The sequence below is a fragment of the Chiroxiphia lanceolata genome, chromosome 28, assembly GCF_009829145.1.
Source record: "Chiroxiphia lanceolata isolate bChiLan1 chromosome 28, bChiLan1.pri, whole genome shotgun sequence".
Lineage (NCBI taxonomy): Eukaryota > Metazoa > Chordata > Aves > Passeriformes > Pipridae > Chiroxiphia > Chiroxiphia lanceolata.
In genome coordinates, this window is record NC_045664.1 from 102267 (window position 1) to 125870 (window position 23604).

Genomic DNA, 23604 nt, shown 5'->3' on the forward strand with positions numbered 1-23604 from the left:
CAAAGTCCACACCAACTCAGGTATCAACCCCACCAGAAGTTTTGGGACTGGAGCTGGATTTCATAGGACCACAGAATGGTTTAGGTAGGAAGGGACACTCAAAAGATCATCTAGTCTCATCTCCCTGCTCCAATCCCTTTCTGCCAAGCAGGACTCCAGCTTGGTTTCCTTTGATGGAAAAAAAGTCCCTAAGACTTGCTTTTTCCATCACAGTTCTCAAGTTTGCTTCCTGGCATTTTATTTTACATGTTGATTTTCCTGATGCCAAACCAGTTCCAGACATGCTGGAGAAAAAAATCCTATATCAATTCCTGCACTGCTCTGGAAGTATAGTACTACGCTGGAAGTAATTCTAGGGACATTGATTTTCCAGGGATCAGTCACCCGGAAATCAAACAATTGCAAATTCTTCACCATAAACACTGGACTGGGGCCTGGAGAGGTGGTGAGAGCACCACCCTTGTAGGGACTCAAAACCTGACTGCACGAGGCCCAGAGCGACCTGGCCTAGACATGAAGCTGGATGTAACCCGCAATATAGAGGCCACTTCCAAGCTGGATGCTGGGGCAGAGGCTCCTTCCAATTTAAATTCTCCTCCAACTTCTTCAACCGCGTGTGCATGCCCTGCCTACCTACAGATGGGCTGACAAGGATAATCAGCCACATTTACAAGACCAGAAGCAAACCAGAGGTCTGGCCTTGGGACCCGAACTCCCTTCCCAGCCAGCTGCCCCAGTCAGTCCTGATGTTTACTCTGCTCAGAGTGACTTTTGAGCATGGGTCTGGAATCAAAGTGTTAGTATCACACCATGAGGACTCTTCGACAAAGACACGATTGTGCCTGTCACTGGGACAAGGCGGTGTTACCCTCACTCGTTTTTAAATCAGGCTACAGCATTTAAGTTCGTGGCTTTTAACTCAATATCCCACCTCTGAAGGAGGGGTTATACCATGTGCTTGGGCAGCTTTCAAGTCACTATTTGGCAAAGGGCACAACAACCCAAATGAAGATGTTTTGTGATTTCTGAGTCTTTACTGTTTGGCTCAGCCACCCATTTGCCTCCAAAGAAGCCTAAAGTCAACATCTTTTGTGAAAATCCAGCTTCGATCCTACCTTAAGACCTTTTCAGCACCTGCATGCTGAAGGTGAGATCAGTGCCATTGAAAACAAATCAATGCTGCCGCAAGTGCTGGAGCGTGGGACTCCTTATACCCTACTGCTCAGTCACTCATTGTATCCTGGTCTGCACATGGCTCATGTGCTACTGAAGAAAGAAAATCCTTGTTCCACACCAGGACATGTTCAAAACAACCCAAAAAAATCCCCTGGGTAATGCTGAGACTTAGTCACTGGAGGAACATCTTCCTTGTGACACACTGGGGATGGGGAACAACGCTGTCAGGTTTCAGAACCCCTCTTCCCAGCTGAGCCCTCACCTGATGAGCTCAGTCTTGCTGGAGAAGCTTTACGGATTCAGATCAGGACAGGCCTCTGTACATAATGCCCACGGCTGGGGTTTTTTTCCCAGTTTTAAGTTCAGGAGCAGCTGTGGGAATCCCTCTGGCCACCAGACCCTGTCCTCCTCCCCAGGCTGTAGATCACAGGTCTGGCTTTACGCACCAGCTCAAAGTCAAGCTTAGCTACAGCACATCTGCCCCAATACTTGAACACCACCCGTGCCTGACGCAAAAAGGAAACCAGTCAGGATGTGGAGAACACCCTCCCTGCCCCGCTTCCGTATTCTCCACTCTGGAATAAACCCTCTCATGAGCCATCAGAGATGGAAAAAACACAGCTTCAGGAGCTTATTTTGGGTGGATTCCCAGGAGAAGCCATTCCTTGTATCCGCTTGTGATCCAGGATGCTGCCCGTGTCCCAAGCCCACGGTGTTCCCTCTCGAACAGAAAAGCTCCTCTTGGCTCTTGCTCAAGGAATCACTGCCGTTTCTTTGGGGCAAAGCGAGGCAGAAGGACTGTCCACAATCATCTGGCCCCTATGGCTGAATTCCATCCTCCTCGGGAGGCAGGCACTTACCTGCACCGCTGCTCAGACACACAGAGAAGCAAAAGTGACATCCTGGCAAGGTTGCTCCTTACCTTATGTACACTTTTGGGATTTTCCAGCCAAGCATAATACATTTCCTCCACATAGTTTGAACTAGTCCCACTCAGAAATGGCTCGGCAGCCACCGGTGCACTGTAGCACCTGAGCTGTTGGAACGTCCTGGGTGCTGCCGGTTTGTGTTGGGAAATTGTCTTTACAGTCTGTGAGGCCGCCAAGGGCCTCAGCTTTGCCGCACAAGTCCTTAAGTTAAGCATATTTGTCCCGTTGCCTCACACAAGTTCCTGTTGGGCAGAGAGAGAACAGAAAAGTGAGTTAGGAATTACTGTAGAAGAGCACTTAGCAGAGACTACCCCCCTCCACTCCAAGCACGGACAACTGAGCTTAGGATGGTTTTAGTTCGGATTAATCCATCCAACCGTCCCACGGCCGGGTCCCTGATGGCTCAGAAACACAGCTTTTGATCGGGACGCTCAGCACGGCTGGGTCTGCCTCCCCCACCCCTGGCAGCATGGCACTGTCACCTCCCCTGTTGTGACAGTGAGAAGCAGATTTGCTTGGCGGCTACCCAACTCCAGCCTCGAGCAAGCCACTGCATATCAAAGCCATCCACATCTCCTGATTTCAGCATCTTCGTACAAAACAACGGATGTCTGGGGTGAAACATATTAACCTAACCCATATTAACAACGTAAGGTATCGGTTCCCCCAGCACTTCCCTCTTCAGCTCCATCCAGCATTATCTACCCCTTTTCCAAAAATAAATCCGTAAAATATCCTTGGGTTTCTTTTGGTTTTTTAATTCTTCCTCTGAGAATCCTCTTTACATTTGTTTTAAACAGGAAAATCCTCTGTAACTCCGAATCCAGTACGAGTGGGACACTTTGGCCTTTCAACCTCCCGGGCAGATGGAAGTTGTAGGAGTTTAAAGAAAAGCACCTTTAAGTACTGAAAGGTGCTGCAAAAGTATGTGTTATCAGCTGGATTTTAACACTGAACATCACATTTTCCTTCACATCTGCTGGAGCCTCCTGGGGTGTGTGTCTCCAGGGCAGCACATTTCACAGGGGGACAACCTCATCATCCAGCAGGGGAGCTTCTTCCATCACTCTCCCTCCCAGGTACAAGATCTGGGCTTCAATTTCTGTGACCACTCTTCTTGGCTGAGGTTTTCTTGATGGTTTGTTGTGAAATGCATCAGGATAAAGTTGGAAAGAAACCATTTACAGGGAAGACCTCTTGCAAAACAGGGGTACAGTGGTGCAAAGCACTTAGGAAGTGGGCTCCAGGACAGACTGCTTCTTCTCAAAAGCCCAGACCCAAGAATGTCAATGAAGCTGAAAGACCCAGACAATCCAAAAAAGTGATGTGGAGCAAGTGCGGAACCTCTCAAAGGTCCCACTTTGCAGCTCTTGGTGGGGCATGGACAGGGAAGCTTGGGGTTAGCCAGGGGGTTGGCCACAGGGTCAGCCATGGGGTTACACACATCTGACCAACCACTGCAGCCCAAAAGAAAGCGTTGGAGCAGGATCATCTTGAGAGAAGTGCAGGCATCTGGAGCAGCTCTTCTTGGAGCTGCCCTTTCCACTCAGCTCCTCCCTCAAGAGGCAGGACCCGGGGCTGGAGGTGACCCAGCTGGCTGGTTTCCAGTATTCCTGACCAGTTTAACAAGCAGCAGCCCAATGTCAAAGTAGTTATCACGCATTCACCAGATTAAAATGAAGTTTCACAAGGGACTGAAGAAAACAACACACCTTCACGGCCAGCATTTTGTCAGCCAGCCTTCCAGGTTTGCTTGGCTGAATCTAGTCCTGGCTGCTCGGCGTGGCAGTGGCTACACTTCCCATCACAAACCACACGGTTTTTGTTCAAAGAGCAAGAGGAAGACAAGTTCAAAGAGTATAAGAAAGACACAGTATCACTCGAATTCAGCCAGCATTTGACAGATTTACACAAGGGAAAAAGGGAATCACTCATCCTTTCCACCCTGCCAAGAAAGGCTGGTAGGTGTGGGACAGCAAGTGCAGCACCACTGGGAGTTCTCTCAGATCACCCTCCCTCAGATTTATACAGCAAAACACACACGGGTATTTGAAAGACTCAGAAAGTTGATGGTGTCCAACCAGGAGAAGAGAAGACTCTAGGGAGACCTTAGAGCCCCTTCTAGTGCCTAAAGGGGCTCCAAGGGAGCCGCAGAGAGACTTTGGACAAGAGCCTGGAGTGACAGGACAAGGGGGAATGGCGTCCCACTGCCAGAGGGCAGGGTTAGGTGGGATACTGGGAAGGAATTCTTTCCTGTGAGGGTGGGGAGGCCCTGGCACAGGTTGCGCAGAGAAGCTGTGGCTGCCCCATCCCTGGCAGTGTCCAAGGCCAGGTTCGACAGGGCTTGGAGCAAGCTGGTCTAGTGGAAGGTGTCCCTGCCCATGGCAGAGGGGTGGAACTGGATGGTCTTTTAAGGTCCCTTCCCACTCAAAGCATTCCATGATTCCGTGATATTTCAGAGAGCCAACTGAATCAGGTGCCAGAGGACTGGCACGCACACAGCACAGAAAAAGCTTTAGGATGGAAGCAGCAGCAGAGACTCCAGTTTAGCGTCCAGCTTCGGTGCTGCCACAGCAGCATTCTGTGACCTCTCTGGAAAACAGGGAAGTTAATGCCAGGGCGGCATTTGACCCAAAATGAGCGAAACCAGATGCTATTTGAGGGCCTCTTGCAGGAAATGCTGGCTGGGAGCCCAGCGGGAGACAGGGCAAGCTCAGAGCAGAGATGATTCTGAGGTGGATCAAAACAGAGCACGATAACCAGAAGGAAGGGGCAAAAAACCAAAAATCTGAGATATGGGATATCAGGGTCACCCAGGAATACAAAGGTCACCCACGGAGTGACGGCTGAGGAAGGTGCAGGAGGGCAGCCAGCCTCAGCCCAAACCTCACCAAAAGGTCAAATCCCAGGAATACCCATAACAGATGACGGCCCAGAGCACGCCAATAAGCAGATTAAGGTGCTAAATTTGACCCCCAGCAGCAGGGATGGGGAGGCCAGCACAGACGAGGGATAGTTGGGAAAGGCTTGGGACTAGGGAATACTTTTTGGGTTAAAACCAGCACAAATTCCGCTTTCCAGGAGGCCGGAGGTCCAGGGCTAAAGGCTGCAGCCACAGCTGCTCCAGCAGCGGGCACCTTCGGGCCCGCGGTAGCCAAGGGCCTTGGGGCGGGCGGGGGCCGGCGCGTACCCTATGCGGAGGCTGCACGGCCGACCCCGGCCCACCAGAGTCCCCAGGCGGCCCCAGGAGGCCCCGCGGGCTCGGACGGGCGGAGCGGTGGGGGCCGGGCGGGCGAGACGAAGCGGCCCCGCGGGGGCCCCGCGTGCGGCGGGCGCGGGAAGGGGCCGCGCGACCCCCGCCCCGCCCCGCGAGGGCGGTAACCCCGCCCCCGCCCCGCGCCCGCCAATCACCGCCCGTCGCCACCGTCTGGGCCCGCCCCCACCCCACGCCCGCCAATCATCACCCGCTCCTCGCCGCCTATAGGAGCGGCGCGAGCCGCCGAGCCGCCTTCCCATTGGGCGTCAGGCTGTCCGTCTCGGGGCAGTGCCCCCCCCAGCAGGCGCCCGGGCGGCACCGCCAAGGACACACGGGCGCGGCCCCTCCGCCCCGCGCGCCCCCCGCCCCGCTCCAGCCCCGGCCCCCGCCGCCCGGCCCCCACCGCCTGGCCCCGCCGCCCGGCCCCGCCGCAGGACCCACCGGCGCGTTCGTCCGCCCCGCTCGCAGCCCCAGCTGTGACAGCGGCCCCGACCACCGGTCCCACCCCGCCCCGCCCGTGCGTCACAGCGTCGCCCCACCCCCCGCCCTGGCCACGCCCCTCCGCCTCGTCCCAATGCGCCTGCGCCGCCCGGCGCGCGAGGTGACCCCTGGGATGGGGGTGGGGCACCGGCGTCGCCCGTGGACAGTCCCCATGGCCGAGGGCCCCTCAGTACAGCCTGGGACACCTGCCGTGACCCGCAACCCTCACCGCGCCTTGAGGATCCCAACCATGGCCTGGGTGCCCCTGTCATGGCCTGAGGACCTCCACCGTGGCGTGGAGTTCCCCTTGCCCTGGGAGACCTCAGGCCTTTGGGGATATCCCAGCGTGGGTGACAGCCAGTGGGGGCTCAGAGGGTCAAAGGAGGTGCCGGGGTAGCTCTGGGGTTCTGGCAGTTTCCTGCCGGTGAGTCATGGTGTCACTGGTCCTGAGCCCAGGGGCAGGGGCAGGGTGGCACTTCGGGGAAGTGAAACAGGTGCCAGGAAAACACCCTGGCAGCCCACAGTCATGCAAGCCTGGCCACGCACATCCCCGGCCCTGCCAGTGTGGCGCAACCTCCGGCATGCCGGATGGACGTGGAGATGAGGAGTGTCCCCAAAGACCACGTCCCTGATGGCCGTGTCCCAAAGGTGGCATGGGTGGACACAAGGGACCAGGGGACAGCAGGGCCCTGTGCCCTCTGGTGTTAGGGCAGTGGGGACACACAGGAGAGGGGACAGAGGGAGCACAGCTGGCTGCAGTGCTTGGGTCTGCGCAGCGAAGGAGGAAGCCGTGGGGAAATGGTGGAGTGGCAGCATTTGCGCCACAGCCCTTTCTGGGGCGGCTGCAGGTCGCGGCCCTGGCAAGGGTGGGTGTCATCACAACCCTGCTGGGCGGGGACTGGGGCTGTGGCTGGCACACGGTCACTGGTCCCACACCTCGATCCCAAACATCCTCTCTGCCCTCTGCCCCACACACTGGCCTTGGAGCATCCTCATGCTCTGCCCCACACCCCAGCTCCAAAGTATCCCCTCACTCTGCCCCACACTCCAATCCTGGAGCATCCCCTGCTCTGCCCCACACTCAGCCTCCCCAATGCACTGCTGGGGGCAGCCAACCCCCACAGCTCTACCAGTCTAGAAGGAGGAACTGGGCAAAACCAGGCATTGCGACAGCTGGAAATCCCGTTCTGACGGCGCTTCCTTCCAGAGGCTCTTGAAAACCGGCCACGCTAGAGCCGGGCTCAGAGAGCGGGGCAGGCAGGAGCCCGAAGCCAAGTGCCATAACACTTCCCAGGTACTGTCAAGTCTCTGCCCAGGACTCTGCAGTCGGTGGCGGCCATGGCATTCGTCCCTGATTTGGACACACTGGAGAATAGCAGGTAAGCATGGCCGTGCCAGAGAGGACTTTGGGGACATGATCCTGCACTGGTGGCCCTGACTTCACCATCTCCCTTTGCCTTTCAGCCTAAATGAGGAGATGTTTTATGGCCCCGACTGCCTCTGCCCGCAGAAGGTAACACTGGGGCAGTGGGAGTAGTGAGATCTGTGTGGTGGGGAAGCCTGGCACTCACCCTTCCCTTTTCTCCCCAGAAACCCCGACTGGACTTGGAGGTGACAGCACCCAGGGTGGGCATCCAAGTGACAGTGACCAAGGGACACCCTGCCAGGACCTTTCGCCGGGCTGCTGTCCTGGTGGTTGCTGTGACCAAGCTCCTAAAGCAGCCAGCGCACAAGGACTTTGCTGACAGTGACCTTGGCAGCTTCTTGGATGATCTTTTCGGTATGGGGGTAATGTCAGGGGTGTCGCCCCAGCCGGGGGATGCTCTTGGGGAATGCTCTTGAACCTGGAAGCATCAGCATTCCCCTGACTGTCTCCCTCCCCACAGAGCCCATCTCCTTCCAGCACGTAACGGGCAGTTATGCTGGGGCACCCGTCTTCCGCTACACCCGCTCCCAGTCCTTTGACATCCTGGACATTGACCACAAGTGTTTTGTGCTGGAGTCGCCAACCCAGCTGGTGGCCCTGCACCTGCAGGGACCCTCTGCTGGACGGAAAGGTGAGGGGACACAATCCCATCCCAATGTCCCTGCCCCTCACCCCAGGACCACGTGGGAGCCACCCAACAGCACTGGAACCACCCCTTAACCCGTCCCTTCTCTCTGCAGTGAAGCTCAACATCGCTCTGTACCGTCCCCGGTCATCACAGGGCAGCCCAGGGGCTGGGCGGGTGCCTGTGGCCTTGGGTATCAAGGGCTACCAGCTCTATATGTCATGTGTGATGAGTGGCGCCAAGCCCGTGCTGCAGCTGGAGGTGAGCGTGGGGTCCTGCCAGTCCATCCTTCGTGGGGCTGGGGGCTCCATTCCACTCTGACCCCTGTTTCACCCCACCGGCTGTAGGAAGCTGATGTCAGGAGGGATATTGAGACCGTGGAGCTGACCCGCTTCATCTTCTACCGTCTGGACAGCCCAGCCGAGGGGACTACCCGCTTCGAGTCCGCTGCCTTCCCTGGCTGGTTCGTCTGCACATCCCTGCAGCCCCGCCAGCCTGTGGGTATCACCAATGCTCCTGACCAAGTGAACATTGCTACCTACGAGCTGAGCGGGCGCTGAAGACCTCGCACCAACCCAACCGGCAGTCACCGGTTTTCAGGCTGTATGTACTGAGTACAACCCCCTGGGATGGGACCCCTCTCACCATCTACTTCAGATGAAATAGTCGCTCTGGGCCCCATGGGCTCAAGACACCCCAATCCTTATTTATTTACCTATTGTGTCTGGCCAGTGCTTTTATATTTATTTATTGTGCTCCCTTATTTATTGCTGCTTTTAACTTGTATGTGTTTTATTGTTATCTGGAACGCCGGTGTTTGTAGAGATGGAAGTGGAAATAAAAGGTTTTCCAGGGCTGAATTGCTCAGCTCATTGCTCTCACGGGGGTTACAGACGGGAAAATCCTACTGCTTTGGCTGCTTTTGGGCACTCTCCAAGCCTGAGTGAAAGCCCAGGGGGTAGGGGGCAACCCCACAGCCCAGGGACCACCCTGATTTGGCCAGACCCATGCAGGATCCTCCACCTCCTTGTCCCCATGCCCACCACACAGCTGGGGAGTAACTCGGGTGGGCATCCGACCGGTGGAAGTCACACACAAATCCTGGCAGCCACCTAGGGCTGTCACTTCTGCTCCAGCTGCTGCCACTACCCTGGCTCACCGCTAAGGCATGGCACAGTGGGCCACAGTGCAGCAGGACAGCAAGAGGCATGGCATGGCATGGCGTGGCATTACATGGCATGGTATGTCATCACGTAGTATGGTATGGTGTGCCGCGTCACACAATTTCACACCACACCATGCCATATCATGTGATGCCATCACACAGCACGGCATGGCATGGCACGACATTGCGTGGCATTGCATGGCGTTGCATAGCGTAGCGTGGCCAGACGTGGCACGGCTTCACATATCGTGGCGTGGCATGTTGTGGCCTGGCACAGTGTGTCACGACATGTCGCAGTGCGTCCCCCTGTGTCATCGCAGGGCCCCGCCCGCGGGGGCTCGGCCGCCAAAGAGGGCCGTTGTCCTGGCCCCCTGCCCGCCTCCAGCCAATCACAGCTCTTCTATCTGCCGGCCCCGCCGCCAGCCGCCGGCTCACTCTCTCTATTGGTCGGTTTGAAGAAAGCGGTGGCCAATGGACGCGGCGCGGCGGTTGGTGGAAGTGTCGGTGGTCGCAGCGCCCGGGATGGAGCGCGCGGGGGCGGCCGGTGAGGGGCCGGGGGGTCCCGGGGCCGGGTTCGAGGGGTCCCGAGGCTGGGGGCTGCGGGCGCTCCCTGTGCGGGGCCCTGTGGAGGTGACGGGGAGCGGAGCTCTGGGGTCCTGCGACCTGGGGACCCTCTGGGACGGGGACACTCCGCGGGGACCCTGCAGGGTGGCCGCGAGTGCCGTGGGATGGGAGTGCGGAGGGTGCTGGGCTGGGGGCGGCCAGAGACAGGCCAGTGGGTACTGTTGGTAGAGGGACAGGGGCGGCCTGAGGGGCTGCTGGGGCCTTGGGAAGGAGGTTGGGGTGGTCAGAGGGGGTGAGGGTGCGGCAACTCGTGGGGGGTACCCCACGAAACGGGCCCAGGGACGCGGTCTGGGAGGAGGGCAGTATGGGAGGGCTGGGGTTTTGTCGGGGGGCCGCGATGCTTTTTGGGCTTTGTGGAAGCCTTTCAGGGCAAAGGGCTGGGGGTGCTGGAGATGCCCTCGGAGCCCAGGACACATGGGGGGGGAGGGTGGGACAGTGTTAGGAATGTGGGGGCCCTGGGGACAGGGCGATGCTGGACTCTTGCCCCAGTGCCGCAGCCATACTGGGGATGTCAGAGGTATCCTCTGTGCCCCTGCTGCGATACTCTTCATTTTTCCCTGTTGCCTGTCTTAGAAGAGGTCTTGGCCACCACTGGGTGCAGGCCCTGCAGGATACACAGCTGCAAGGGGGTCATGAGCCTGGCACAGCTGAGGTGTTGAGCAGCACCACGCTGTGAGGGTCAGGGAGCTTAAGTGCCAATGAGCCTCTGGGCAATATCGTGTGCATTGGAATTTCAGGGCACAGCATTGCCAGGCTCCCCAGGCAGAGGAGTGCAAGGTAGTGTGTGAGGGTAACAGAAATCGTTTGTCGTGGGTACTCCTTCTCCACGGACTGAGGCAGTGCTGCATGCACATCTCCTGTCATCTCTCTGCAGAGCAGCGGAGGAGCCAGCTGCCGAACTGCCGAGCAGCGAAGGAAAGGCTGAAATGCCCGAGTGCAAAGTAAGTCAAGAGGATGATGGGCTTGGACTAGATGATCTGTAAAAGTCCCTTCCGGCCCAAATCGCTCAGTGATTCTCTGAGTTATAAGTGACTTTTCCCCACTGGCCAGTGTCTGCTTTCTCTCACCTGCATAGAGAACCAGCTCCTACCAGGGCCCTGCTGTCTGGGTTCTGCCCCCACAGCACCCCAGCACTGCTCTGTAGTTACTGGCAGCAGGATCAAAAGAACAGCTTGAGTGCTGGCATTTCCCGATGGTTGACAGAATCTCTTCTGGGTATTTTATGAGTCTCTGTGAAACCTTCTCATCTCAGCTCCTGGCTCTGGCGGAACAGACCTTGCTGCCAATGACTCAGCTTCAGAATTGGGTCTCAAGGAAGGGGTGGTTGGAATCTCACACTGGTTTTTAATGGCAGCTTCTAGTGGCCTTTGGGATAGGTTAATATCAGGAAGGGGCATTTTCAGTGCACATGACAGGAAAATAGGGGGAGAAGCAGGATCAGAGAGCAGAAAGAGAAAACAGATCCCTGGTGCCAGGCTCTGGGAAACACCGCTAATGTAATAGAAATGAGGAGAGAAGATTCAGGACCTTTCTTTATGACATAGTATAGCACTTGTGTAGAACTGGGATGATCACCTCACTATCCAGGCTCTTTTCTTACAGAAAAATACCTGCACAGGCATTAACCTTCCCTGAGGGCTGAGCTGCTTGCCCCGGAGCTGAGGAGTGGGAGAACTCCATAGCTGGCTGCTGTCAGAGGGCTCCAATTCCAGGAGGAGGAGGGGGAGGAGGATGGGACTGTGGTAGCTGACAGTAGGCTGCTGTCCCACCTTCCTGCTTTGCTGCCGGTATCCGGGCAGTTGTGGGGCTCATGGGTTGGCCATGCTGCAGTGAGCCCTGGCTGGGATGCTCCAAGGCACCACTGTGACCTGCAGCGTGGCAGCAGCATGACCTCAGCTTGTCTGTGTTACACAGGACAAGTCAGGAGCCTCCAAACCCCTTGCCTGCCAGACCCTAGCCTGCATGAACCATTTTGATTACTTTTGTTGTCTGTGGAAGTTCTGCGACAACCTTGGATGTTAATGATCTGTGTTGCTTTCCTATTGCTTCACAAAAGAAAAAGAATTACAGAATGTGGTACTTCCTTGACAGGTTTTTGATTTCTGAAAGCTTCTCCTAAGCTCCCATGTCTGAAACAACCAGCAGTGGGTTAGATATTTGAGCCTTTCTGCAATGGCTGATAAATAACCCGATCAGTTGTTAAATAACCCAATAACTTGTTAAATAACCTGATAACTTTTTTTACTCTTACAGACCCTTTTTAAAGGACCGGACAAATGACCTGAATCCACACTTAGAACCAGTTTCTAAACTCAAGCATGTAAGTAGAAAGCTTTTGAGTCTTTCATGCTTGATGTGAGTCTGGGCAGAACAGAGTCGCCTGTTGCAAATGAGTGTTTTAGGGTTGCTTAAAGAAACACCGTCAAAGGTATTGGCAAAAGCAAGTTTAATATAAAAGTGAAAGCACAAAAAAGTTCATTGGCAAGGTTCATCTACTACTTACTGGATGGTTAAACGTAAAATCAATCAATCTAAAACAAAACCAACCTAAAAATTATCTATCTTGAGCTTGGGGGTTGGGCCGGAGGAGGGAAGGGTAAGGATGGGAAAGGGTAAGATAAAAAGGAATAAGGAAGACCCATCTGTTGAGTCACAAGTTTCAAAGCAGACCTCCTTGCTAATCTGAGGCCAGGACCTGACCTACAGTTTAGGTCTACATGTTCTAACAGCACTTAATCAATAGGTTAAGTTAAACAATTTAGCAAAGGATTCATATAGAATTTACTGTAGCACAACAGTAAGTCACAGGCCTGATTGACTTACAAATCTAAAGTACTTAAGAACCAAGGAGATCCACCTTCATGGTACATTTGCTGTAGCATATTCACACTCACATGCACACAGGCCTAAAGAGTCTGTACAAGGTACCTGTGAAAAATTCCCCTCAAATTCAGTGAAGGACTCACGTCACCGCCTTTGCATCTTCTCGGTGGGTGGGGGGTTGAGCCTTGAGGAGAGGCTCCATCATCCTCGTTCGCTGATCCTCCAGGTGTAGTAAATGTGAGAGTTTGCTGGCTCTGAGAGGCCCCATTCAGAGGGAGATAGTGGTCATAGCCCACTGCAGTCCAGGAGGGCTCAAAGGGTCTCACTCAGGACCTCTATTTATAGGGTCACAAGAGAGTGGGCTTTAGTCATAATAATTTTTCATCCTTGCTGCAATTTGGGTCAGTAGCTTTCTTTGCAAACCACATCCCCAAGTCAGGGTCATGAGTTCCTGACTCCAAATGAGGACACTCAACAGATTGCTAAATAGCTGGCAACGAGTCAACTACTTATTTTTTCAGAGGAGCTTAGTTTAGTTTAGTTAGGAGTTTCAATTTGGAAGACCGATCCTTTGCCCATGTCCTGGTGGGTGCTGTGTTACTGTTCTGTTGACAACTGCTTTGTCACCACAGGCCTTTGCATGGCTGCCCCCCTGGGCCAGCTCTCAGGGTCTGACCAAGCTGAGCTCTCCTTGGAGCTGAGGGCTGCTTTGTCTCTCCAGGTTGACAGGAACAAGAAGGATGTTCTCAGAAATGTGATGAAGAGTGCTCAGGAGGATGGCAAACTTAGTGCCAAATCCGCACAGCACACTGGCCACGCTAGTCAGCAGAAGCCTTCAAACACATCCCAGAGAGCAGTGGGGGTGCATCCAGTGCAGCCAGGGAAGAGTACAAAGCTTCCTGCTTCTGCACAGGCCAGAGGCAGGCTCCCACCTCCAGGCTCTGGTCACCTAAATCCGGAAAGGACGCAGAAGTCTGCACAGGACACTGTCACCGCTGCAGCACTTTGTGTGGGAAGTGACCACTCCCCTCCTGGAGCGCCTTGGTCCCTGAATGAGGAGCTGCAGGATGGGCTGGTCTGTCACAAGGAAAACCTCAGCCCACGAGCCTCTGCACTCCCAGAGCTAAACAGAGATTTCCAATTTGATGAAAGCAGTCTTGGGAAGAAGAGAGTCTTAGCTTACGAGCAAAGCTCAGCTGTAATGTCAAGGCCCGTTGTGGGCCCAGAGGACAAAATTAATAACCGCCAGGCTAAGAAAGACCCAGTTCCAGATAAATTCAGGAAAATCCTGCCAGGCTCAAAGAGCGTGTCTCAAAAAACAAGTGTCAGAACTCAGCCATTGCAGCCCCCTACGTACCTTCCTGCTTCTGCTAATTTGCTACATAAAAAAACAGGGACAAACCAGGAAAAAACTACTACAGTGAGGCAACCTGTGGGAAAGCCACCTGGCACAGCTCCAGTGGGAGTTTTTAAGCACCAATTCCGACCTCCCCCAATGAGAAGTTCTCCCACTAAGCCTCTGGCCTCAGGCAGGCCTCAGGGGACAACAAACCTGAAATCCAGCCTGAACCAAGATGGCACCATACCACGGCCAAGGCCCATGATTAAAGGGGGGACGGACAGGAAGGACATGAACGTGGTGTGTCCCAGACACACAGCAGCATCCCGAGGGATAGACCATGCAAACCAGCCTCCCAGCACACACTGCTCCAAAACTCATGCACTTGAGGGTAATTTGAGGAGTAGGAAAGATCGGCTTGAACTGGAGCTGCCGAAGGCAATCGTGCAGTATGGGCGTGTTCCCAGGATCCCATCAGCTGCGGATCGTAAGTAAGTGGCAGCGTTGGTCACCTGGGTCTTCCAGGGAACAGCAGAGTATAAGGGTTTAACTGGGTGAGCCAGCACCATCCTGCTGAAAATGGGGTCTGAAGTCTCTATCAGTGAAGGCTTGTTGGGAGGTTGCTGCCCTGGAAAAGAGAGTTGGGAAAGATGCTGGGTGGGGCCCTGAGTTCCTCTCCCACCAATTCAGTGAGTGGGAGGAGAGTGTGTGGCCATTCTGTTTTAGCCTCAAGGCTTACACTTGTGAGGGTTTTCCTTTCCCAGCCTAGAGCTCAGATGTGTTTTTGGGATAAATGTACCAGTTCTTCCTGAGCAGCTGAAGTCAGCTAACAGGGGATTCTGTAGAAAAAAACAGTATCTTGGCAAGAGCTGGCTGCCTGCTGGGGTGGTAACCAAGGTGATACTTTGGTCCTTGGACAGGAAACAGCTGGAGGAGTGGTTGGCATCGAAAGGCAAGAAATACAAGCGGCCGCCGATGACGCTGCTTCAGAAGCAGGCAGTGAAGCCGCCCTGCAGAAAGGTCAAGGCGAAAGAGAAGCAAGAGAATCCAGAGCAGTGCTGCCTGGTGAAGATCAACAACATATTAACTGAGTGCCTGAACTTTGTTGAGGAGGTGGGAATGGGAAAGAGGCTGCTTGAACAGGCTCCTCCTTCCCTGGAGCATCCCAGGGGATGCAGACCACGTACCTTCACAACACAGAGGGGTTGGGAGCAAGCAAGCATTCAGTTTGCTTGGGAAGGTAAACATGGGTAGGGAAGATAAAAGTCCTCATGGAGTTATGGGTAGGTCAAAGGCACATGGTGAGCTACACTGACAGGGAAAATGGAGAGGTACCCCATCAAAAGGGACTGTTTTGGTTTAACCCCAGCCAGCAGCCAAGCCCCTCGCAGCCACTCACTCATTCCCCCACCAGTGGGATCAGAAAGAGAATCGGAAGGGTAAAAGTTACAGAACTTGTGGATTAAGACAGTTTAACAGGGAAAGTGAAAGCCGTGCACACAAGCAAAGCGAAACAAGGAATTTATTCCCTTCTTCCCATGGGCAGATTCAGCCACCTCCAGGAGAGCAGGGCCCCGTCACACATAATGGGGACTTGGGAAGACAGACAACATCACTCCAAATGTCCCTCCACTTTATATACTGAGCATATCCCTTTGGTTAGTTTGGGTCACCTGTCCCAGCTGTCTCTTCCCAATCTCCCACGCACCCCGAGCTCCCCAGCGAGGCAGTATGAGAAACAGAAAAGGCCTTGGCTCTGTGTAAGTCCTGCTCAGCAATAACAAAAACATCTTTATCCTCACTGTGTTCAGCACAAATCCCAAACACAGCCTCATACCAGCCGCTGGGAAGGAAATTAACTACCCCAGCCAAAAGCAGTGTGGGACTCACATGTGTAACTGACGGTGTTCTGGAAACTGGCAGTGCAGTCTGCAAAAGCAATATCTGCAACAGAAACCCGGGCTGATTGAACGAACTTGAGGTAGATCCCTGTTGGTGTCACAGTCTGAGGTACGGCTCTGGTGGGGGACTGTTGCTGGGAACACTGACTGCTAGCTCTGCTCCAGGATTTAGTGGCTCCAATAATGCCAGCACTGGAGTCTATCCTTTGACAGCTCTTTGGAGTACTAGACTCATTTATCCAAGGGGAAGATAGAGGCAGGACAGCTTTTATCTGCCCGTTGTTATGTAGGAGACTTGTAAACCCAGACTCCTGAGACCTTCTTTCTCCTGAAGGGTGCTGGAAGCACGGTCAGGTACTGAGAGCTCCCCAGTGCATACCCTTGTCCTCGCAGTGGGCACCTTTTACCAGGTCCTTGCCCTTCTCCTTGCAGGGTGTCCATGCAGAGGAGCTATCAAAAGTGCTGTCTGTTGTGCCCCAGGCAGAGAAATTTGCCAAATTCTGGATCTGCCAAGCAAAGCTGCTGGCCCGGAGTGGCCCCTTTGATGTGATGGGACTGTACAGAGCAGCAGTCTGCGCAGGCGCTCAGGTGCGTGGGGCTCACCAGCTCCCTATGGTCCCTGCCTCAGAATGGGTGGGCTTCCTTGAGATCCCGGGGGCTGGATTTTGGGATGAGCTTAGCAGCACTAATTAGTGGTGAAAAAGCCCTTTAGAGATGCTGGTCCTGTTCCATGGGCAGGGTGGGCACCTGCCCAGCTGTGCTGGGTGCTGACATATCACACTGCTGTTGTGATGCAGCAAAAGCCTTTCCTCCTATTCAGCTATAACTCTGGTCTCTATTGCCATACCAGACCTGCCCTGACCCATGTTCTGCTTTTCCTGCAGCCACTCCAGGAGCTCAGGGATGTTCTTGATATTTTGAAGGCTGCAGGCCATACATCAGAAGGTAACTTGAACATGGGGAGCCGTCTGGAGTGTGGGCAAGCCGAGGCTCCCTGCTGCTGCCATCTGGGAAACAGCACGTTCTGCAGTCTGTCCCAGCACCCCATGTCCCTCTTGACTTTGATGGAGATTGAGTGTTTTGAAAGTCTGGAATCCTGATCCCAATAATGGGGCAATGTTCCTCTGCCAGGGCTGGGGAGGGTCCTGGCCCCGGCACACTTCCACAGCCAGGCCTTTGTCCGAAACACCACAGTGTAATTCCTCCCCAGCTGGCACTCTCTGCAACTGCATTGCCCTTTTCCTATCTTGCCAGGGGAAAAGGCTGAGCAACCCATTCCTTGGGAGCCTACAACACCTTGTCCAGGTGAGAGGGAGCCCGTAGCATCGACTCCAGGCCCAGTGGGGAGGCCCCTGACCTCCCTACCTCTCTCAGTCAAGTTACGGGTCACATCTGCATCCAGGTAAGGCTGAACCCCCTGGTCCTGGCAACATGCACCCTCCATGCCAGTGCTCCTCCACAGGGTTTACCCAAGGCTCTTGTCCTCTCCACAGAGGAAGGGAGTTCCCGAAAGGCCCGGAATTGAAATTCCTGACGCCCGTGCGGCGCTCGCTGCGGGTTGAGCGGGCTGGGAGCCACTACCCAGAGATGCTGAAGGACCATGACCCTGTGGTGTCATCCCTCAGTGAAATCCTGGATGCTGAAGAGGAGACTCAGTTCATCTTCCAGAAAAACAAGGCTTTGCCAGAGGTGACGAGGCTGGAGGGTTTGAGTTCATACACCCCTGAGAGCTGCTAAGGGGTTCTTGGTAGAGCCAGTCCACCTGCCCCCTGTGCTGCCTTGCACACACTCCACTGGCTTCTTTTGCTGCCCCTCGGGTGTAAGCGTGGGGGGGTGGCACAGAATAAGCTTGTTTGAAATATCTAAGTGCTGTTTTAAATATATTAAAGACTTGCAGTAGAGATGTGTGTGGCCTAGTGAGCAATGTAGAAGACTGCGTCCCCCAGGACTGTCCTCAGCTCCTCTGCTTAATTTTCCTGCTGTAGGATGGTATCAGCCAGACTGCAACATTCCAAGCAGCTCTCAGTGTTTTGGAAGTGATGTCCCAAAGGATTTGCTCTGGAGCTGCCTTGTGCCATACCTGGACAGCATCTGGATGTCCCTGCTGAGAGGCACGTGCAGACCAAGGTCCAGAGGCATGGGCAGAAGTACTAGCTCTGCCTGAGGGGCTGGAAGACCTGCAACGCTCCAGCAGCTTCTGTGCAGGCTGACAGCAGCACCCAGAGTGGTGCAGAGGACCTTGGGGTGCAGCAGGCCAGGCCCCCAAACTCCTGGCTCTGGTTGGGGTCCAGGATGGGCTAGTGAGTGCAGATGAGCCCTGTACATGCACTTGGGGCCCCTCTGGTGCTGTCCTTGCAGCTGGAGCAGGCAGTAGCACAAGGTACCAGGCGAGAGGTTGGCTCTGGGGTGGGCAAGGGGTCCCTGCTGCAAGCAGTGACCGTACAGCTGCTGTAGAGGATGGGGGGAGCCCCACTGTCACCTGCCCAACCCCAGTAAGCAGTGGTCCTGACCCCATCCCACGCTTTTGCCTCCTCTTTCCCTCCCGACACACCCATCCCCGCTCTTGGCTCAGCATCTCTACTGAGTCCTGAATGCCGGAAGAAGTCTTGGAGCAGTGTCCTGGAGTTCTGGCATGGGGCTTGGCTCCACTCTGGGGAGCACTGCTGGCCTAGCTCCCTCCTCTGCAGAGGAGAGGTGACCCGGGGCTGCCACCTTCTGCCCAGGGGCTTGCGCTTGTCCCAGCTGCTGGGAATTGCCCTTTGCCCCCACCTCCCAGGTGCAGGGACAAAGCAGTTTTCCTTTAAAACAGCCAATTTTATGTCTCTGTGGTGCCAGGAGTTTGAGTATCTTTTATAAATAGAAAAGGGTAGCAAACAGAAGAGGGGAACAGCAGGTGAAGGGAGTTCCTACAGAGCAGCTACCTCCGGAGCCTCCCCCTGCTCCACCCGGGGCCACAGTGGAGAGGCTGGAGGGACAGGAGCTGCAGGGGCCCTGACTGGCACAGCGGGCCTCCAGTGATACCGGAACAGCAACACTACCCGCTCACCCTGGCATTGGGTGGCCCCAGGCTGCCACTGAGCTGGCAGGAAGGATGTTAGTTAAAGTGGGGGCACAGGGCAGCCAGCAGAATTGGGGGGGGGCCCTCTCCTGGCTCCAGGCACAGTCGAGAGAAGGGCCCCACAGCCTAAGGACAGGTGTGATGGGGGCCATGGTCAGGGCCACCAATCATCCTGTGGCCATCAAAGGTGGCAGCTGACCATGGGTGGCTTCGGTCCGGCAGTGCAAGTGGTCCAGGGCCACCAAATGCCCTCCTGTGGGGCTGGCACCTGCCAGAGCAGCAGCCATTGGTGCTGGGGTGGGCTCAGGCTTCTCCATCATCATCCTCCTCCCCGCTGGAGTCTTGGGGGACCTGAGACAGTGAGAGGGCTCAGGACCCCATGGGCATCAGCGTGGCAGGACACCCATGTCCTTCTGCCTCTCTGTTCCCTGCCACCCACCTGCTGGCCAGGGTGGCTATGCCGGGCCAGCCAGGGGGGCAGGGCTGTGCCAACCTCCCCCGAGTCCAGACGAGTGTGCTCCACTGTTGACTCATGTGCCATCTGCAGGGTGGACAAGGCTCCCTGAGAGAGTCTAGCACAGGCTGGTTTGGGTGCCCACCCAATGCTTCCATCAGCCCCATGCCCCCCTCAGGTAGAGAGGGAAACTGAGGCACAGTGGGTGAGCAGGGGGGGTTGAGGGCTGCATACCAGGACAGGGGGTGCCCGGAAGAGGTAGCTGAAGGGGTAGTAGAGGAAGTTGATGAAGGAGGCGGCATAGAGGTCTGCGTAGCGCATCAACTGGTTGGCGAAGAGCGTCTGGCGTGAGCCGCAGCGGAAGAGGCTGCCCATCTTCCCATAGCACATGTCCATCTCATGTGTCACTTTCTGGGGGCGCAGCAAGACAGTCAGGGCACCCAGTGCCCCCCGGGGTGCCCAAGGGGGAAGTTGTTGGCGGGGGGTGGGGCTGAGTTGTGTGCCAGCTGGGATGGTGTCCTGAGTGTCACCTGGATCCGACGCTTGATGGAGCTAATGTCTGGGCGCTCGCTGCTGCCACTGTCCAAGTGCCTGGAACGGGACAGATCCGGCTGGAGGTTCACCTGGGAGGTCCCCCACAGGTGTTCCCACCCCTCCCTACTCCCCTCACCCACTCACTGGTACAGCTCAGCCAGGAAGAGATCGAGGCTCCGCAGCTCCTCAAACAGCTCTGCAAGGTCAATGTGGCTGGCTCAGTGCGGGAACATCCCCCACTGCCCAGCATGACTGACCCAGAGGGTCAGGGCACAGCCCGCTGGGGTGGTTTTGCCATCGAGAGGCATAGGAGGCTCCAGGCCACGTCCGCCAGCAGGGCAGGGTCCATGTCCCCAGCCAGGCATTGCTCACCGCTCTTCTCTGTCCAGACCTGCAGCTCACGGGCCAGCTCAGGCACCACCAGGAAGGTGCGCCAACCCTGCCGCTTCTTAGACTTGAGGATGTCCCCGAAGATGTGGTCCCCCATGTAAAGGATGTCTTTGCCTTTCACGCCCAGGAGGTCACACACCACATCTGAGGAGCCTGTGACAGCCAAGGGTCAGGGCGGGGGCATGGGCATGTCCCCCCCTGACTGGAGCCTGGCCTGGCACTTACCGCCAGAGTAGACGGCGCAGTGCTGGAGGGGGCCGGTGTACGTCCCAATGCGCAGCTTCCCTGTGTCCTACGGGACAAGAGGACTCTGGGATAGGAACACCGTTATCTGCGTCCACTTGGTGCCCACACAATGGTGAATCTACCCTGCTCTGCCCACAGGAGCCCCCATAGTGCTCAAATAGTGCCCACTGCACCAACTGGCCCCACAACAGGGGAGGGGTCCCCACCGTGTCGACTTGGCGCAGGACGGTGCCCTCAGCGAAGAAGAGGGGCTTGCGGGTGTCCACCACAATCAGGTCAAAATAAGACCTCCAGGGGCGCTGCGGGGTGTCCGCCTGTGGATGCCAGGGAGGAGGGGGGTCAGCAAGAGGTTGCTGATGGCACCCTGAGCCCCCTACGCTGCCCACACTGGGGACAGACTCACCTTATCCCCATCTCTGAAGTCAAACAGGTAGGACATGATGGCCTGCAAGGACATCCGGCACTGTCACCCATCCCCAGGGAAGGCAGACACTGATTGCGCTTTGACACCCTCCCCTCTGCCACCCCCATCAAGGGCAAGCTGGACCTGGCAGGGGGAGCACATGGACACCCCTTACTCACATCCGTGTATGTATAGTCACTGTTGGTGGCCAGGAAGACCTTCCCCACCTCCTTCATGCGGCTCAGCAGCAGTGGCACACGGGGCTGGTGAGGGGCAAATCAGCATGGAGTGGGCTTGGGGGGACCAAGGGGAACTGGCAAAGGGGAGCAGGGTAGTGAGGGGTCCATGAGGGTCTGCACATACGTCTTTCACCACATATTTCTCCAGGTTCTCCAGCGTCTTCTCCTTCAGGCAACCCTGCAGAGTGGATGAAGGGAGGGGGCTGGCCAAAACCTCCCAGGGTGTTTGTGGGGAATCTCCAGCACTCCCATAACCCCCCTCCCACCGGACCCCTGCCCACTGCACCCACAGAGAGGTGGACATGGTCCATGGCCTCGCGCACATCCTGGAACATGCTGCGGAAGGACATGAAGAGGTTCCCGTGCTTGTAGCCGGTATCGCAGCTGCAACAATCAGCAATGGTGGGGGTGAAGGGACTGCACTGCCGAGTGAAGCTCCTCTGCAAGATTACCCCCTGTCATCTGATCCACCAGCAAGCCCCCACCCATCACCTCCCTCTTACTTTACGTATCTGGAGCAGTTGGTGAAGAAGTCCACAAGACAGGCATAGAGGTGGGCCTCTGTGTGGGAGGGATACGTGAGAGGGGGTGCAGGACAGGACAGCACCCCAAGGTGGTGGGGGTGTGAGGGAGACGGGTCGTCACTCACCGGTGAGGTTGAAGAGGGTGTTGAGGATGTGGAAGCGCTTCATGTCATCCCGCTGGATAAACTTATTGGGGTAATAGTGGAGGATTTCGGCTCTGGGGAGGGAGCATGGAGCTGCACACCACTCCAAGGGTCCCCCTGCTCCCCCCTGCCCCTGAGGCGGGGAATTTCCAAACTCACCCCTTGAGGAAGCGGAAGCCATGGGCACAGACTAGCAGGTTCCCATGGGAATCCACCTTCAACAGGTTCCCATACAGGGCATCGAACACCAGCCCCCTGCAACACACAACTGTCAGTGGGTAGGGATCTCACCCGCCTTCCCCGGGACCCCCTCCCCAAACTCACCGAGTGGGGAACGTGGGGTCATACTTGTAGGCGAGGATCTCGGGGGGGTACCCAATGGCAACAAGGTGCTCCACCAACAGGGCAAAAGCCAGCTCCTCATAGTCGGGGGACTTGTACACTGTAGGGAGTCAGAAGGGATGTGGACAGGGCCTTGTGGGGGGGTCCCACCACTGCCTCACCCTGTCTTAGGTTCCCCAAAAACGCACTGGCCAAGGTGTAGTCCATGTCAAAGCCAAAGCACTTGATCTTCTCCAGCGCCAGGCTCCGGTTGACGAAGATCCTGGGGGTAATCGGGTGGGGGGAGGAGTTATGGGGAAGGGGGGGTGTTTAGGGCTGGGGGTGGCACAAAAGAGGGGATGGGAATGTGCTTCCCCATCCCGGTCCCTGGTCAGTGCTCTGTGAGGGTCGTGTGCCTGTCCCAGCTCAAGGGCCCCATAGTGAGTTATTGGAGCAGAAAAATGGGCTTTTGAGATGGAAATGGAGCTGGGGGGGCGGGAAGGGGGATGCGTGGGAGGGGGGACTGTGGGGCCCTCTTTTGGTCTGCCCCCACACCTGATATGTCTACGTAGGGTGACCCCCAGGGGCTCCGCTCCCTTTCTGACTCCCCCCAAGATTCCTCTCCCGTACCTGAACCCCGGTGCCCTTCCCTTGGGTCTTGCCTCCCCCCCACCATGTGCCCTCCCCACCTGTCCCCTCCCAACTCTCTCTCAAGTCCTGCTGCACCCACAGCCCCTCGCTCCCCCAGCCCCCCCCCGCCCACCGGTGCTGGCAGTCCCTCCGCAGCGCCCGCGGGTCGCCCTGCCCCGGGCTCGGGGCCGCCGCCGGGCCTCGCTCCCCCTCGCTGCCCATCGCCACCGCCTCCGGCCACCGCCCGCGGCCGCCGCCGCTTTAAGGGGGCCCCGCGGGACCGCCCCGGCCCGGCCCTCGGCCCGGCCCCCCCCGGGCAGCACAGCCGGGACGAACCCGGGGCACCCCGGAGTGGTGACCCAAAATGGGGCAGTGACTCTGCCATGCACCCTCCCTGGGGCAGTGACACCTCCCCACGCGCGCCCCCGCACACAGGGCAGTGCCCCCCGCGCCCCTTAAAAGGGGCTCCCCCTCCCCAGCAGTGTCCCCCAGCGCTGCCCCCGCCGCCCCCCCGGCCCGCAGCTCTCGGAGCCCCGGGCCAGTGTTTGCTCAGAGACGCCGCTGGCAGAGGGGAGCGACCGGTGGCGAATCATTAACCGGGGTCAGGGACCGGCCCCGCTGCCGCCCCGATGGACGCCGCGGCCCCGTCAGAGGGCGGGAGCGGGGCCGGCGCGAGGGGCGCCCCGGCCTCACACCGGGGGGTCGGGACAGGAGGGAACACCCACGTCCCCTTGGACAAAACGACCCCCGGTTCGCGGGGCTTCGTGGCTCACGTCCCCACGCAGCACATAAGGTACCTCCCGAACCCCACATGCGTCCCCCACGGACCCATCCCCATCCCTCAGCATCCCCCGCCCTTTCCCCCCACTTCTTGCGACACGCCGGGGCTGCTGACGCGGGTCCCCGGGACCGGCCTTG

General features: G+C 56.8%; 4 protein-coding genes across 15 annotated transcripts in view; 2 read left to right on the forward strand and 2 right to left on the reverse strand.

The window, feature by feature from the left end:
* OGDH (oxoglutarate dehydrogenase) overlaps window positions 1–5905 on the reverse strand; it is a 32616-nt gene extending 26711 nt beyond the window's left edge. For 3 of the 4 annotated variants that reach the window (XM_032712449.1, XM_032712450.1, XM_032712448.1), the window contains exons 1-2: window positions 5803–5905; window positions 2099–2347 (exon numbers count right to left, since the gene is read on the reverse strand). In XM_032712449.1, the coding sequence (XP_032568340.1) occupies window positions 2099–2320 (222 nt within the window). In that variant the 5' untranslated portion in view covers window positions 2321–2347; window positions 5803–5905. The remainder of the gene's footprint in view (window positions 1–2098; window positions 2348–5802) is intronic. The other variant, XM_032712451.1, reaches the window with a different exon arrangement.
* A 79-nt stretch (window positions 5906–5984) lies between these two features.
* IL1B (interleukin 1 beta) lies at window positions 5985–8748 on the forward strand. Of its 2 annotated transcripts, XM_032712453.1 has the most exons (7): window positions 5985–6265; window positions 7049–7220; window positions 7306–7354; window positions 7432–7621; window positions 7728–7898; window positions 8008–8153; window positions 8240–8748. In XM_032712453.1, exons 2-7 carry the CDS (start codon window positions 7180–7182, stop codon window positions 8450–8452), a joined length of 810 nt encoding a protein of 269 aa, XP_032568344.1. In that variant the 5' UTR covers window positions 5985–6265; window positions 7049–7179; the 3' UTR covers window positions 8453–8748. The 2 variants fall into 2 exon arrangements, with proteins under 2 accessions (XP_032568344.1, XP_032568343.1); XM_032712452.1 differs by having other exon boundaries at window positions 5985–7220.
* Window positions 8749–9498: 750 nt separating this feature from the next.
* Window positions 9499–17645, forward strand: CKAP2L (cytoskeleton associated protein 2 like). Of its 2 annotated transcripts, none has more exons than XM_032712643.1 (9): window positions 9499–9601; window positions 10556–10622; window positions 11935–12001; window positions 13226–14334; window positions 14764–14956; window positions 16177–16332; window positions 16629–16689; window positions 16999–17146; window positions 17238–17645. In XM_032712643.1, the coding sequence occupies exons 1-9, from the start codon at window positions 9529–9531 to the stop codon at window positions 17479–17481; spliced, it is 2118 nt and encodes a 705-aa protein (XP_032568534.1). In that variant the 5' UTR covers window positions 9499–9528; the 3' UTR covers window positions 17482–17645. The 2 variants fall into 2 exon arrangements, with proteins under 2 accessions (XP_032568534.1, XP_032568533.1); XM_032712642.1 differs by lacking the exon at window positions 9499–9601 and adding an exon at window positions 10321–10458.
* Window positions 14274–22915, reverse strand: LOC116799472 (cytosolic purine 5'-nucleotidase-like). 7 transcript variants are annotated; one of them, XM_032712647.1, is made up of 18 exons: window positions 22820–22915; window positions 22266–22339; window positions 22060–22177; window positions 21895–21990; window positions 21718–21809; window positions 21572–21629; window positions 21359–21452; window positions 21193–21246; window positions 21009–21092; window positions 20830–20871; window positions 20633–20740; window positions 20406–20472; window positions 20163–20333; window positions 19935–19986; window positions 19787–19847; window positions 19491–19667; window positions 19242–19343; window positions 15348–19153 (listed from the first exon to the last, which is right to left on the reverse strand). In XM_032712647.1, exons 1-18 carry the CDS (start codon window positions 22906–22908, stop codon window positions 19106–19108), a joined length of 1587 nt encoding a protein of 528 aa, XP_032568538.1. In that variant the 5' UTR covers window positions 22909–22915; the 3' UTR covers window positions 15348–19105. The 7 variants fall into 7 exon arrangements, with proteins under 7 accessions (XP_032568540.1, XP_032568538.1, XP_032568536.1 ...); XM_032712645.1 differs by having other exon boundaries at window positions 19242–19384; window positions 21392–21452; window positions 22820–22913; XM_032712644.1 differs by having other exon boundaries at window positions 19242–19384; window positions 22820–22913.
* Window positions 22916–23604: the final 689 nt, after the last annotated feature.

What these genes read in the sequence shown, in the direction of transcription:
- IL1B (XM_032712452.1), top strand. Translation starts at nt 7,180, where the DNA reads ATGGCATTCGTCCCTGATTTGGACACACTGGAGAATAGCAG. An exon ending in ACCCTCTGCTGGACGGAAAG is followed by an intron (nt 7,899 to 8,007) that starts GTGAGGGGACAC and finishes TTCTCTCTGCAG; the next exon opens with TGAAGCTCAACATCGCTCTG. An exon ending in AGCCCGTGCTGCAGCTGGAG is followed by an intron (nt 8,154 to 8,239) that starts GTGAGCGTGGGG and finishes CACCGGCTGTAG; the next exon opens with GAAGCTGATGTCAGGAGGGA.
- CKAP2L (XM_032712642.1), top strand. Translation starts at nt 10,380, where the DNA reads ATGAGCCTCTGGGCAATATCGTGTGCATTGGAATTTCAGGGCACAGCA. An exon ending in GCCTGAACTTTGTTGAGGAG is followed by an intron (nt 14,957 to 16,176) that starts GTGGGAATGGGA and finishes TTCTCCTTGCAG; the next exon opens with GGTGTCCATGCAGAGGAGCT. An exon ending in TGCAGGCCATACATCAGAAG is followed by an intron (nt 16,690 to 16,998) that starts GTAACTTGAACA and finishes CTATCTTGCCAG; the next exon opens with GGGAAAAGGCTGAGCAACCC.
- LOC116799472 (XM_032712644.1), bottom strand. Translation starts at nt 22,908, where the DNA reads ATGGGCAGCGAGGGGGAGCGAGGCCCGGCGGCGGCCCCGAGCCCGGGG. An exon ending in TGGACCATGTCCACCTCTCT is followed by an intron (nt 21,247 to 21,358) that starts GTGGGTGCAGTG and finishes TCCACTCTGCAG; the next exon opens with GGTTGCCTGAAGGAGAAGAC. An exon ending in ATAGCCACCCTGGCCAGCAG is followed by an intron (nt 19,154 to 19,241) that starts GTGGGTGGCAGG and finishes TCACTGTCTCAG; the next exon opens with GTCCCCCAAGACTCCAGCGG.